This window comes from Ochotona curzoniae, unplaced genomic scaffold (genome assembly GCF_017591425.1).
Source record: "Ochotona curzoniae isolate NIBS_2020 unplaced genomic scaffold, NIBS_Ocur_1.0 contig_3643, whole genome shotgun sequence".
NCBI lineage: Eukaryota > Metazoa > Chordata > Mammalia > Lagomorpha > Ochotonidae > Ochotona > Ochotona curzoniae.
Window position 1 is genome coordinate 134,556 of NW_024465933.1, and position 15,652 is coordinate 150,207.

At 47.0% G+C, this 15,652-nt stretch overlaps 1 protein-coding gene and 1 pseudogene across 1 annotated transcript; one reads left to right on the top strand and one right to left on the bottom strand.

The window, feature by feature from the left end:
- Positions 1-785: 785 nt before the first annotated feature.
- LOC121158176 (RING finger protein 225-like) lies at positions 786-1,775 on the bottom strand. Its single transcript, XM_040982800.1, has one exon. The coding sequence runs from the start codon at positions 1,773-1,775 to the stop codon at positions 786-788; it is 990 nt and encodes a 329-aa protein (XP_040838734.1).
- A 3,129-nt stretch (positions 1,776-4,904) lies between these two features.
- LOC121158206 lies at positions 4,905-4,986 on the top strand (annotated as a pseudogene).
- Positions 4,987-15,652: the final 10,666 nt, after the last annotated feature.

The window sequence follows — 15,652 nt, forward strand, 5'->3', positions numbered from 1 at the left end:
TGGGGGCAACAGTCAGTCAGTTTTGAGAAGAAGAGAAAACAGGCTTTTTAAGCTCCCTGAGTCCAGTTACAGATGAAATGACTTCCAGGCGGTAGTTTGTTGAGTAAACCCACCCCAAACTTCGAAAAGACGGGACTCCAGGGCTCTACTCAGGCCTGCGGACCTGGGTCAGGGGAATGCACAGCCCGGTGCGGGCCGCCGCCCCTGCTCCGCCGCGTGCCCGAAACACGCACGCGCGCTGCGCACCTGCCCCATCCCGCACAGATGCGGCCAGCGGCGGGTGCGAACAGCAGCCGCGCACTCACAGTCGCTCGGAGCGTGCCTCTGTGGCTTTCAGTATTCGGGACCTCCGGGAAGCAGAGAAACGTTTCCTTCACGCTGACATCCTCCGGGCGATTCAAGTTCATTCACAACCGCGGCAGACGCGTACGTGCGCGCTCGCGCACCTGTACCCTTAAAAGAAACTCTTCAATCCCAGTAGCTAGAAAACCAATTTTCGACCGGGGCAGCGGGGGTCCCAACCCGTTTTCTTTCTGAAAAATCCATGGACTTTGGGAAAGGCCCGCCGCGCATTCTGGCGAGGAAGGGGATGCACAGTCTGGGCGTCCCCTCGGTTCCCTCTTTGGCCCCCGTGCTGAGCAGGTGGGGCGTGGAGAGCCCGATGGGAGGAGGTGAGCGTCTGAAGGGGTGGGGGGACGCAGGGGGAGGTGGAGAAGCTAGCGTGCTGAGCCCAGAGGTTCCCTTCTCCTGGGACGCACGGGAGCGAGGTGCTGGCGAGACACCCGCTACGTGTCGCTCCTCCGCGCGCTGCCGGGAGCCGCCGCTGCCCGCGCCCTCGGGCCCCCGCCGCCGCTGCTTCCCGCGGAGCCCGTGGCGGCGCCCTCGGGCCGGTACTTGAGCCAGCAGATGACCCAGGTGACAACCACGGAGAAGAGCGCCAGGATGCTGGCCACCGACAGGCAGATGGGCCCCACGGGCGAAGGCGAGGGCGTCCCGGACGCCGGGCCGGTGCCAGGCGTCGTCCCGACCCCGGGGGATCCCCCGCCGCCGCCGCCACCGTAGTGGTTGACGAAAATGAGGCCGGTGAAGAGCAGCACCACCATGGACAGGAAGGAGAAGACGACGCACACGCAACCGGCGGTGAGCGCGGCGCGCTTGCAGTTCTGGCAGCTCTCGTAGGCACCGGGGGCGCGCAGGCCCGTGCGGGCGCGGGGCTCCGGGTCCGCGTCCTCGACGGGCGGCGGGGGCTGCGGGGCTGCGACGGGCGGCGCGGCGGTGGCGGCGGCGGGCACGGGGCGGCGCGCGGGCAGCGGCGGGAGGCGGTCCTGGGGCAGCGGGTCGTGCGCGGCGCGCAGGGCCAGCGGGAAGGCCTCTGCGAGCTTGGTGTTGTTAGGCAGGCCGTGCACGCGACTGTCGGGCAGCGGCGTGCGGTGGCGGCACACGGGGCACGCGATGGCGCCCGGAGGGCCGTGCCAGGGCGGCGGGCGCGGCTGGCGCTCAGACCCGGCACTGGCGGCGGCGGCGCGGAGCTGCAGCTGGCTCAGGCACTCCTGGCAGAAGGTGTGCAGGCACGCCAGCAGTTTGGGTGCGCGGCGGTCCGCGTCGAAGTAATTGTAGCAGATTTTGCACTCGTAGTCCTCCAGCGGAGGGAGGCCGGGGGCCGTCGCCGCTGAGTCCCGGGCTCCCAGCGCGGTGCCCCCGACTCCAGTCCGGCTCCCGGGGCTGCTGCTCGGGCTCTGTTCGCTGTCGCCGCTGTGGCTCGCCGGCGCTGCCATGGCATGATCCGCCCCTCATGGGGGGCAAGGTGAGCGCTCTCCTCCCCCGGCGAGGCTGGTTCGGCTCCGGGCGGGGAGGAGGCGCTCTGCCTCCCCCCCTCTGACTGCTGTCGCCTGGCCGGGGGGCTGGGGACGGGGGCGGCACCACTGGCTGGGCCGGGCGGGGGCGCAGTGGCGACCGCCTCCCACTCGCGTCTCCACACCCCACCCCGCCTCCAAGTACCCGAGCCTCTGACCCTCCCAGTCCCCGGGCGCCTCTCGGCTGTCCGCCCTCGGTCCCTTCCAGGTAGCTGTTTCCGCAGCTTTGGATATTGGGTGTAGTTACATCTGGAAGTGGGATTTTAGGCGGCAGGGAGGCGCTAAGGACCCCGGATTTGGGGTGCGGTTGCTTTGAGAGGTTGCGTTTCACCTATGCAGTGCTCTCTTCCACCCGGGTGGTGACCGGGGGTGGGGTGGAAACTGGGTTCTGCTTTTGCCTTTTCTCTCTTTCTGCACATCTCCCCCCCCCCCCCCCCCCCCCGGGTTATGCTGTTTTTATTCTGCTCTGTCTGGAGCTCGGTCTCCGGAGCGGCGGCGTCCACCCCTCCCACACCCACCCCCCATCCAGAGCTGGGTCCCCGGAGCCGCCTCGTCTCCCCCCCACAGCAGCCACAGCTCACCAGTGATGTAATGCGGGATCCGCACAGGGAGGGGAGGCAGCGGCCTCAGCAGACGGGCAGCGTCGTCTCCTGCCCTTGGTGAAAATCGTGATCTCATTTCTCCGTCCAAGGGCGAAAGCCAATAATCACCAAGCCGTTTACGCCGTGCGCTTTTATTAGCCTAGCCCGGGCAGTCCTGCAACGCGTCTCTCAGGGTGGGAGCAGAGAGCTGGTAGCATTTTTTTTTCACCGTTTGCGAGACATGTTGGAGCTGTACAGTTCTCCTTTCCCCCTATGACATTCTGCTTCCTGAGATGTTCAGGAGGCAGTGCAGACTCGGGGCAGGTCTGGCTCTTTGCCTTTCGCTGCCCACAGCGGGACCAGCTTAGCTGTTTCCTTGGCGCGCAGGCATTTACGAGAAAGTTGTCGAACAGGTTCACAGAATTTCCGAAGTGCAGTCTTAACCTAGCCGTTGGCACTTCTCATTTCCTTTGCCTGGTTAATCTACATTACAAACTTAGAGAACAAAAAACTCCACGGGTAACACAGGCCAGAGCTCCACGTTAGCAAAACTGGGAGAAACGGGAGCAGGCAGGAATTCTTTAAGGAGCACCTAGCAGAACAGAGGGGTGGAAAGTTGGAGAACATCTGAGAGGTGATTTCCAGATATTTCCTGTTCCCCTGTTTCCCCAGCGTGGGCCTCACCTTATGAAGAGGGATGAACTCCCCATCCCCCACATGAAAAGGGAAGAGGATGGTTTTCCAAGATTCTGGATTCCATGGAGTTGCAAATGTTCCCACTGTCGGTGTCTGCAGAAGGCACCAAGATGCCCAGGGAGGAATGGATGGGAAGCAGGCAGAAGGAAAAGAAAGAAGGGAACCACTCAACTCCCCAAGAACCGACAAGAGGTAGAGAAATTGCCACAAGTCACTGTAAGCTTCTATGACATTTGAAATCAAGTTTATGTTTTGCTTTATGTGCTTAGTGCATGGGATATAAGCTTTCTTATTATTTTCAATCTGAAGAAGAGGGCGGGGGGGGGTGCTCTGACATTCACAGTTCATTCCCAAATACCTTGAACAGCTGGGGCTGGACAGGACCAAAGCCTGGAGCCAAGAACTCCATCCGAACTTCTGAGGATGCCAGGGACCCGAGTGCTTCAGCCATAACCAGTTGCTTCCTGGGGTGCGTTTGAGCAGAAAGCTGCAGTCAGGAGGGAAGACTTAAACCCAGGCACTTTGATGATACACGGTGTGGGTATGTCCAGTGGTGTCTCACTGCTATGCCCAACACATGCCCCAGGTAGATGTCTTAAGTTAGAGTGGACTTAGGTGAGGTTCTTGGAAAGTCAGTAACTTTTGGTTTTCTACTTTCAACTTTTGTAATCATGACTTGGGAGTTACATACTTTGCCGTTTGTTTACGAGTTTTATTTTGTGCAGGGGACAGTGATCCCAGAGCAGGTGGGTGAGACATCAGGGGAGGCCCTGTTCTGGCCTTGGCCCACTGCAGAATTATACAAGCCCACTGCAGTGAAGGGTCTCTTGCCCTTCTCTTTTCCCCTTTGGACTTTTGAAGAGCCTGCGGATATGCATGCTATGTGGTTTTAAAGTAGGTTCATCGGGTCTAAGCCTCTGCCGAGGAGAGGGAAAATGCTGATATAAGAAACTTTATTTTTAAAAGCTTTTAAAATATTATTCTGGCTGAATTTTAAAAAATGTATTTCTTTATTTGAGAGGTAGAAACAGACAGACAAGCCTGTTGTCTGCTTGCAGGTGGTTGCAGACACTGAAGCCAGGATGCAGGAACTCGGTCCAAGTCTCCCACAGTGTGGGGGGGTGGTCCTTGCTTGAATCATGACCACTGCCCGCCACATGCTACTTTATCAAGAAACAGGAGCCAGGAACCAGAACCAGGGATTGAACCAAGGGACTCAGATTTAGAAGATGAGTCACGAATGGCCGTCTTAACTGTCAGGCCCATGCCCTCCTCCTGTACAGGAGGAACTTATCATCAGAGCGCTGTGGAGAAGAGCAGCAGCGATGCTGGTGAGCTACTGTGGCTTATGCTCCCGCTCACCACTCCTTAGGACACGCAGGGTCTCTGTATTTGCATGTAACATGTATTTGGGCAAAAACATTGAAGATCTTGAAGTTTTGCTTTAATACATGTTCTCGCTATACACCAAGATTTCTCTGCCTCAGTACTAGTGGCATTTTGAACCAAGTAATTCTTTGCTCTGGGCTCTGTTGGATGGTTAACAACCCAACAAAAAATGTCTCCCTAACTGAGCAACCATGGGAGCCTCCCTAAAGTCACAGGTTTGCTTAAAGTGAAGTCAAAGCCAGAAACATCTTTGACTTTAATCAGGACGCGCATAAAACTGCCAAAGGCCTTCTTTTGCAGCTATGGGCACTTACTCTGTAGCTCTAAGTATTTTAGATACTGCTATGCTCTTCTTGGATGAGATAGTTATTTTTTTTAAAGAGGTAGCTTTATCAGTGGCAATATCATAGCCAATGAGGTTTATCTGAGGCGTGATTATTGCTAATTAAAAATACCGATTAAAGTTTAAAAGTCAAAGTTTCAGAGAGAATGACAGAGATCTTCCATCTGCTGGTTCAGTCCCCCAAATGACTGCAATGGCAGGAGCTGGACCATTCAAAACCAGGAGCCAGGAAGTCTTTTGGCTCTTCCGTGTGGGTACAGGGACTCTAGGACTTAAGACATTCTCTGCTGCTCTCCCATGCTACAAGCTGGGAGCTGTTAGAAGTGGAGCAGTTGGGACTTGAGCCAGCACTTGTATGAGATGCTGGTGTCATGGGCATAAGCTAAACCTTCCACATGTCAGCCTTTGCAGCTGTTGAGAATACATTCTGTTGGCATTGAAACAGTTGCAAAAATTTGGTAAAGAATGTTTGAATTTGTTCTCTGCATTGGACCTCATTTTTCTTTTTAGTAGGACTATATGTCTTCCATTAATTTTAAAAGATTTATTTATTTATTGTTGGAAAGTCAAATCTACAGAGAGAAGGAGAGACAGAGAGAGGAAGATCTTCCATCCACTGGTTTGCTCCTTGAGTGGCCTCGATGCCCAGAGCTGAGCCAATTTGAAGCCAGGAGCCAGAAGTTTCTTCCGGATCGCCCACGCAAGTGCAGGGTCCCAAGGCTTTGGGCCGTCCCAGGCCACAAGCAGGGAGCTGGATGGGAAGTAGGAGTGCTCGGATTAGAACTGATGACCATATGGGACCCCAGCGCATGCAAGGTAAGGACTTTAGCCAATAGGCTACTGTGCTAATAGGCTACTGTGCTGGGCCCTCCATGTTTTCAATTATTTTATATCCCAGGGCTAGTTGTAATTTTTAGCACTCACAGAGGAGCCGTGTGGAGACTTCCATCAGTGAAGTGAGGAGCTGTGATATTCTTGAAGAGTCTAAGTTTGAGTGACACTGGTCGCTAGCCTCTGTCCTAATGGGCCGTGAGGTTCTGTGTCCACAAACACCTGCAGGAGCCAACAGGGAAGCTTGGTCATTTATGTCTGAATTAGGGCTTGGCTGGGAAGAAGGATGTGTTGAAAGGTACCTCATATCATAAATAAGGATTCAGGATGCATGTCATTGTTTGATTGGTTTTGTAAAACTTTATGAAATTTGATTTGTTTACTTTATTTATTTGAAAGCTGGGAGGGGGTATGGAGGGAGAAAGAGAGAGAGAGAGAGAGAGAGAGAGAGAGAGGAAAATTGTTTCATCCATTGGTTCACTTCCCAAATATCCAAAGTAGTGTGACTGGGCCAGGCTAAAGCTCGGAAACAGGAACTCCACACATCTACGCCTCCCACGTGGGAGACATGACTCAATTACTTAGCCATCACTTTCTGCCTCCAAGGTGCCCAATAACAAGAACTTGGAGACAGGAATGGAGCTGGGACCCGAGTCCAGGCACTGTAATATGTGATGTAGGTATCCCCCTAAAAGAATGTGATGGCCACCCCTGAAAGAGCCTCACTCATACCTTGACCATACTAGACCCTCGGCATTTGCTGAATGGTTTTCTTTTGGAAGACATGAGTGAAGGAGAAACAGTCATGGCCTCTGGCTGTTCCTATATTCTTCCCTTTCCCTCCCTGAACTCTTAGAGGAGAGAATGTTTCAGTTTGGAGGAGGTATCTTACAAGGGATATAGTGGGGAACAAGTATTTGCATAGAATGTGGGCTGGTGGTCTTGAGTCAAGTCCCAAGTGTCTTCCTTATGCTTTCTATACCATTAGATATACTGTTTAGCTTCTCTGTGCCTCAATTTCCCAAATTACAAGATGGGGATAAAATATTTTCCTGCTTAAATCTATGGTGAGAATTAAATCTCTTTTTTTTAAGACTTATGCATTTATTTAAAAGACAGAGTTATGGAAAGAGGGAGGGACACAAACTCACACACACACACACACACACACACACACACACACACACTCGTCTTCCATCTGTTGGCTCACTCCCCCAAATGGCTGCAATGGCCAGGGCTGGACCAGGTAGAAGCTAGGAGCTTCCTCCAGGTCTCCCATTTGGGCATAGGCGTCCAAGTGGTTGAGCCATCCTCTGCCATGTTTTCAGGCACGTTGCCACGGAGCTGAATTGGAAGTGGATCTTCGATGACTCAAACTGGTGCTTATATGTGATGTGCATACATATAGACAAGTTTGATGTGCTGCACCACAACATGGGCCTGGGTTGAACTTGTGTGTGTGTGTGTTTTTTTAAATATTTATTTATTTTTATTAGAGCAGATTTACACGGAGAAGGAGAGACAGAGAGAAAGATCCTCCATTGGTTCACTCCCCAAGTGGCTAGAGCAGAGCCAATCTGAAACCAGGAGTCAGGGGCTTCTTCCACGTCTCCCACACAGGTGCTGGGTAGCAAGGCTTTGGGTCGTCTTCAACTGCTTTCTCAGGCCACAAGCAGAAACTAGAAGGGAAGTGGAGCAGCAGGGATATAAACTGTCACCCATATGGGATTCTGGCACATGCAAGGCAAGGACTTTAGCCACTAGGATACAGAGCCAGGCCGGGATTGAACATGTTGTACATGTAAATACAGTTCTCAGCCCTGCTCACCCTCATTTTCATTAATGTAAGGGGTTTCTCTACCTCATTTCAATAATCTTCACAAATGCCCTTTGAGAGAGTTCAGGAGGCTTGTGTGAGCAACTCAGTGGGAAACAGTCGATAGCAATAGAGTGTTTCTCACCCACCTTTACTGCTGTTTCAAAGATACAGTCACAGGTGAATCTCAGTTGAATAGAACAGGCAGGGGCCTGACCTATGAATTTAACCATGCATTATTGATCTGCCAGTTTTAATAAACAAAGCCGTGCATAAAACATTAGGGCAAAGCGAAATCCCACTGGCAGTATTGGAGGGTTAGATGTATAGGCAAATAATGCCACTCAGAAGCAAGTAGTAATTGATTCAATCAAACAGCTGACATTTTAAAAATAGAAGCCGGGTCGATGCAATTCAATATTTATTGGGTCCTATTTTAGAAGACATTGGTGCTGGTGATGATCTCTAGCCTTCAGGAACTAAGAATGTAACGGAGAACCCCAAGGAGACAGGATGCTGAGTGTGATGTGATGCTCTAGAAGGGATCCCAGAAGAGAAATGGGGCACTAAGGGAACGCCAAGGAGTCTGATAAAGCATCAACAATGGTCCGTTAGTTATGGTAAGTGTAGCACATTAATGAGCCGGGTATGAAGTATAATGGGAACATTAGAAATCTGCCAAATTTTCTGTAGCTCTAAAATTATGCTGGAACTAAAAGTGTATTATATATATATATATTAGTGGAGTACTTGGTAATGTTTTGATTAAAAAGTTGATTTTTGAAAACGGATACAGTTTATGGGGATTTGTAATGACCAGGGCCATTAGCATTCCTAAAGGATTCTAGATGAAGGTGTGTGTGCTCACGCGTTTGTACATCATCACTTCCAGAAAAATCTATTCCGCAGATTCTAAAAATCTTCCAAAGGGACCTTTTCCTTAGAATTTACTGCAGTGCCCTATTCTCATAATTTTTCAAATAATGGTAATTTTTTAAAAAAGATTTGCCTATTTTAAAGGCAACGTTAGAGAGCGAGAAGTACACACAGAGAGATCTTCTGTTTGTTCACTGCCTAATTGGACATGAATTCCGGCTGTGTCTAGCACGTGGTGTCTGGGGCCCAACTACTTGGGCAACCTTATACTGCCTTCTGAGATGTATTAGCAGGAAGCTGGGTCAGAATCAGAGCCCAGGGCTGAAGCCAGCACGCTGGCATGGGATGCCAGAGTTGTAAATGAGTCCTGACTTCCTGTTTTATCTACCACAGTGGCCCGAAGTGATAAGATATGTTTAGAAATCATATACAAATGAATTAACTACCTAAATGAAATAACACAACTTACCTAAAGATAATACAGAAGAAAATTTAAAGTTACTGGTATCTCAACATTTTAGCACAGCTTTTGCCATCATTGAATTTATTCTCATAGGCATATGTTTTTCCATAGTTAATAATTCACATATCTTGCCTTAATTTGATTTAATTCAAATTACTACCTATGGCGTCTGTTGTATGCCACATGGTGTTTTTAAGGATAAGGATACAAAACAAAATAAAGTTAACAAGATGCAGAAAATATTTGCCTTTGTGATAGGGTGTGTGTGTGTTTGTATAAGACAGTATGCAAGTGAACGAAGATGCAATTGGTTGCAGAAAGTGCTATGGAAATAAATATGGCAGGCTAAAAAAAGGGAAATGTTGGTATGTGGAGGGGATGGTTTGCTGAAGTAAAGTGGCTAAGAATGCCCATCTAATAAGGAGTCATTTGAACAAAGACTGAGGAAGTAAATGACAGAGCCATGTGGCCTTCTAGTTGGGCACCCCAAAGAAAGTAAATCGCATGTGTAGAGGGCCTGAGGTTGGAGTGTGTTGTCAGTTTTTCATAAGCATCAGAGAGGCCAATAGCAAAAGCAGAGTGGGTGAGGGGAGAAGACAGATGTGGCCTTGAAGATGTTTGGAAGAGTTGATCGTATGAGATACACAGATCATTTTAATGATTTATTTGATCCTTAATTAGATTGAGATGAGAAGCTACTGAATGGCTTTGAGCAGGAAGGAACGGTGATTCAAGTTGCAAAAGAAGCACTGCACCTGCACCAGTGGCCAAGACCAAGACGGGGGATGGGCCTCCTTCGCTGAAATTACTTAATGAAACATTGATTAGGTTTTCCCCTCACCTTCCAATATAAAATTGCAATTCTTTTACATTTCCTGTTCCTCTTACCTGCTATATGTTATTCCATAACATCATTGATTATATTACAAGTTATAATGTTACAAGTTATAATCTGAAGCCCTTGTTAAAAAGTTAAAGATTTCAAGGTTTTCAGCACAAGATTGAAGCAAGTGTGAAACTTCTCTGAGTCGGTGTGTCCAGGCGGCCAGCCCTGCCTCTGAGTGCTATATATTTAACTAGTTGGCCTGTTGTCTGTCTTCCCACACATGCATGTGAGCGACTGGGGGATGGGATCTGTTTCTAAAGCTTCATTTATTTGAAAGGCAGAACAGCAGATGAGTGAACAGCTGGTCCACTTTCCAAGTACCTGAAAACAGCCAGGCCTAGACTAAGCTGAAGCCAGGACCTTCAACTGGGTCTGGTGGGTCAGGAATCAATTTGGAGATACTGATTCCCTCAGCCTGTTTCTGCTAAGCGGTCCAGCTTAGTACAACTTAAAGGCAAGTCGCCCCTACCCAAGATAAGGCTCATCCGAGCAGTGACCAGCAAGGGCCATCACAGTCCTTCTGACCTCTTAACCTTTGCCTTCTTGAACCCAGATGTCATTCAGGAAGAGAAGAAGCTGAAAAGGAAGACTGTACATCCCAAACTGAGTCAACACACTTATCCCCCCCCTCCCCCCAATGTGGGCTTCATGTTGGAAAGGGAATTACTGAATCATAGGCAAAATGAAGTTTGTATTTTTCCTGTTAATTAAGTAAAATGGGAGTGTATTAATTTAATTATAAAATATTGCACCTGCCACAAGGTGCGTTTCCTGTTGTCGTCCTTTAGGGAGCATCATGGGAATCACCTGAAGGTACAATGGACTCATCACTAACGAGGAATAATACAAACATGAAAGTAAGATGATGCATGTGAGGGGACTCAGAAAGTTGGCAGAAAAGGTGCCTTATGAAAAACTGCATGGCTAGACAATTTTTTTTTTACAGCAAAGAAACTTCTAATTACATTTTCTTTCTTTAGAAAGATGTGTTTATGTATTTATGTATTTATTTAGAAAAGTCAGATTTACAGATAGAAAGAGAAACAGAAAATTCTTCAATCTGCTGGTTCATTCCTCAAATGGTTATAATGGCCAGAGCTCAGCTAATTCAAAGCCTGGAGCTTCTTTCGGGTCTGCCACCCTGGTACTGGGGCCTAAAGCTTGGGCAATTCTTCCTTGCCTTTTCAGGGCATAAGCAGGGAGCTGGATCACAAGTAGAACAGGCAGGACACCAACCAGCGCCTGCATGGGATGTTGGCTCTTGCCTGCAGCTGAGTAGCAGGTTGAGCCATTGTGTGATCCCCTGATAACATTTTCCATACACGTTTTGAAATATCCTTGTAATTCGCAGTTTGCCTATGAATGCAGGCATGTGCAAGCACACACACACACACACACACACACACACACACACTCTAAGTTCTTCTGAGTTGCTTTGCTGTTAAATACTCTAAAGAAAAGGGAAGGTGAATCTCTCACCCCTTAGAAAAGCAAACAGAGGGGCTTTGTACAAAGGAAATCCCATACAGGAAAAAGTTCTCATCTGTCATACTGTATACTGAATTATTGGAAGAAGAAAAAGTGTTATGTCTTGAATTTGTTTCAAATATGTCAGCAAAAGTAAATAGACTTTATTATTTTTTTTAAGAGACCTGCTTTGCTCAGTGTATCGTCGTGGTTAACTCTGTGATTGAGAAACAGGCACCCCACTATGTGACTAGTCTCTTGTGATATTTGAAAATGTTCCCGTTAGTCATCAATGTTAGAGACTCAAAACTTGACGATTTCTTTTTTTTTTTTTTTTGATAAAAATAGCACTAACGATGCTTCTGTTTTTGAAGACTTGAGTAAGCACCATGGACCTCTTGTTCGTTACTTTATTCCTTTGTCCTTTTCATCTTTGAGAATGTCAGAGAGACCAGGTGCCTCCTGTAGAAGCTAGGAGGAAAAGCGAGGCTTTCAGAACTCACTGCCCAGTGTAAGTCCTGAGAGTCCTTCTCTCCTTCCTCCTCTCTCCCTGGGGACTGCTCAAGCTGCAGCACTCAGAACCCAGACATCAGTGATGTTCTTGCTGGAAAACATGGAACAACTGGATCAAGGGAAGTGAGGAGGGACCTAGGAGCTCATCAATTCTATCTAAGCAGAAAGAAAAAACAGAAGGCTCCTGCACAGTGGATCTAGATTCCTGTTTTTTCTTCCATGCACGCTCTTTGACGCTTTTTGTAATGCAGGGTTTCGCAAAGTTTCCGAGACTCACTGATCTTAGAGGTTTAATCAAACCTCGCCTGGGACAGTCTGTGGGCTATGGTGGTTTAACTCAAATCTCTGAGAGCCATTCAAGAATACTGCCAACAAAAGACTTAATTCTAAGACAGCTCCTGCTTATCATATGGTGCTGTTTTATGACAAAAGCAAGATTAACTGGACATGTATACAATGTTCTTTTCTTTCTTTTTTAAGACTGTTTTTTAGAAAGACTTATTTATTCCTATTGGAAAGTAAAATATACAGAGAGGAGGAGAGACAGAGAGGAAGATCTTCCATCTGATGATTCACTCCTCAAGTGACCACAATGCCCAGAATGTGCCAATCCAAAGCCAGGAGCCAGGAGCCAGGAGCTCTTCTGGGTCTCACATGTGGGTGCAGGGTCCCAAGACTTTGGGCCGTCATCCACAGCTTTCCCAGGCCACAAACAGGGAGCTGGATGGGAAGCAGGGCTGCTGGGATTAGAACTGGCGCCTATATGGGATTCCAGTGCATTCAAGGTGAGAATTTTAGCCACTAGTCCCCTTAATTATTACTATTATTATTATTATCATCATTTTTGGATACAGTTTAGTTGGCACTGGTGTCTCCCTTCCCCCTCCCCTAATGTTATTTTCTTTTGGCGATCTTTCTTCAGGCTGGATTGCTTAATTCAAGTCCATTGTTGCAAGAAACATTCCCCCTTCGTCTAATTTGGTCCTTTAATTAGATACTGCAACAATTAGGTATAAAACATATCAAGGCTACAGCAGCTCTTTTCCTTTAATTTTTTTTTTTTTTTACTTGCTAAACTTGAGAAGGGAAGAGAGAGAAAAAGAGAAAGAGAGGAAGATTCCTCTCAATTGCTGATTCCTTCCCCGAGTGCATACGTTGGCTGGGACCGGCCCAGGTTGAAGCTAGGAGACCTTAATTCAGTATGAGTCTTCCATATGTGTGTGGAAAGGATGTAGTTACTTCAGCGCTACCCTGAGAGTTGAGTCAGAACTTGAGTGTAGGCCCTCCTCTATGGAATGCCAGGATCCAAAGTAGCATCTAAGATGCTACACCAAACACCTACCCCTGAATCTTTTTTTAAAGATAAAAAAGATATGGTAGTTTCAGTAATAACAAAAGCTCTTCATAGATGCCTCAGATAAGAGTAATGAAGCTGCAACTTTATTGTACTTCTTATCATTATTTGTTCTCATATTGTGTTATAGCAATGGATCCTAAACTTGCAGAGGCTGCCTGAGAGTTGTGAAATATTAAAGGCACTTAAGTTTTGAACCTAATACCAGGATTGTCTTGTTCTCTAGGGAGGCTATAAGCCAAAAGATGGTGAAAGTCTATGCTCTACTGAAAGGAGAGATGTTGTAGGTTCTTGTGCACTGTGGGAGGTGAGGAAATGATTCTGTTTCTAAGACTCTAGTCTTTGATACTTTGCAAAGACTCAAGTGGTCAGAGACCTCACAAGACTAGCCGAGGAAGCCTTTGTGTTTCGTTGCCAACTGTGAACTTTGAAAGCAAAGGGATTTCAAATGAAAATATTTCAGACCAGTTGTCAGTTCTCACTCTTTAATTTTCTTGTTTTATACACATATGCCATCTACTTATAATCTCTTAAGTGCTCTGGCTCCAAGGGATTTTTTTTTCAAAGATTCCTGCATCTGATTAGAACAAAGATGAACAAAGATTGTTATTTAGAAGAGCAATAAATCTTTTGCTATAATATAAAGATATGTTATCTCACAGATTAGGAAAGATGCAAAAGGGGGGGATATATTTAGATTCCAAGAGCATCTATGAACTACATTGAATCTATTCTTTTTGATTAACATAATTTAATGCAAAGAAAATATCAGATGGTGGACTAGGCACAATGGCCCAGTGGCTAAATCCTCACCATGAACACTCCAGGATCCCATATGGGCACTATACAAATCTCACTGAAGTGAAAGTATTTGACTTTTGTGACTTAGTTATTTCCATTAATGTAATGTTCTCAAGGTCCCCTCCTTGTTGTAGCGTGTGTTAGAATTTCCTTTACTTTTATGGCTGAATAATATTCCATTATGTATGTAGAGACCACAGTTCATTTATTCATTCATTCATCAATGGACAGTTGAGGTTGCTTCCATTTCCTGGGTGTTGTAAATGTTACTAGGAAAATGAAGTGCTGATATCATTCCAGCCCCTTCAGATATATAACTAGAGTGGGACTTGCTAGCTCCTGTAGTAGCTCTAGTTTTAGTTTTATGAGGAATTTGCATACTCATTTCCATAGTGGGTACACTGTTTTACATCTGACCAACAGTGCAGAAGGGTTCCATTTTCTCTACCTCCTTGCCCACTCTTGCTCTTCTCTCATTTTGCAATAATAGCCATCCTCATCTCTGTGAAGTGATCTTATTTTTGTTTTAATTTGCATTTCTCCATTGTAAGTATATTAGACATATTCCCATATGCTTATTAGCCCTTTGTGTATCATCTTTGGAGAAATATCTATATAAGGGCATTGCCCTATTTTAAATGGGTTATTTGAGCTCTTGCTTTTGAGTTGAAGTTGTTACTTAGAAAAGAATAATGAATCTAAGTGATTCGCTACTTGAGTATGTTGGCCTTTGAGAATGTTGACCTTAATAGTAATAGTGATAGGACCCAGCGTGGTAGTTGAGCAGCTAAAATCCTCACCTTGAACACATCAGGATCCCATATGAGTGACGGTTCATGTCCCAGCAGCCCCACTTTGCATCCAGCTCCCTGCTTGTGGCCTGAGAAAGCAATTGAGAACAGTCCAAAGCCTTCGGACCCTGCATACACATGAGAACCTAGAAGAATGTCCTGGCTCCTGGCTTCGGATTCTCTCAGCTCTGGGCATTGTGGCCACTTGGGGAGTGAATCATCAGATAGATCTTCTTGTCGGTCTCTCCTCTTCTCTGTATATTTTACTTTCCAATAGAAATAAATAAATCTTAAAAACTAATAATAGTGATAGTTACTATCATAGTATAATATAATTCTTTACTTTTCATTTAAGCACTCACATTCTGTCATTTTATCTGATCCAAAGTATTTCTTAAAATATGATGCCTTATATGAAGATTACTCACAAAATGGCTATATGATCAAGTAACAAGCAATATGGAGAGGACTAGTAAATGCTGCACTTGCAGATTGATTGTTAAAGATTTTTTTTTTATTATTATTTTTTCAATGGAAAGGTGGATATACAGAGAGGAGAGACAGAGAGGAAGATCTTCCATCCGATGATTCACTCAAGTGAGCGTAACAGCCGATACTATGCCGATCTGAAGCCAGGAGCCTCTTCCGGGTCTCCCACGCGGGTGCAGGGTCCCAAAGCTTTGGGCCGTCCTCGATTGCTTTCCCAGGCCACAAGCAGGGAGCTGGAAGGGAAGCGGGGCTGCTGGGATTAGAACCGGCGCCCATATGGGATCCCGGGCGTGCAAGGCGAGGACCTTAACCTCTTGCGCCACCGCGCCGGGCCCTGCAGATTGATTGTTAAAGGATCTGGGCATTACAACTTCAAATTAGTCAGTTCACAGGTGGTGATTGGTGTAGCAGGGCTTAGCTACTTGGGCTTTACTACACAGCACCCAGGTTTTAGCTCCGCTTGCGCTCATCACTCCAACTTCCCCCTCACAGGCACCCAAGGA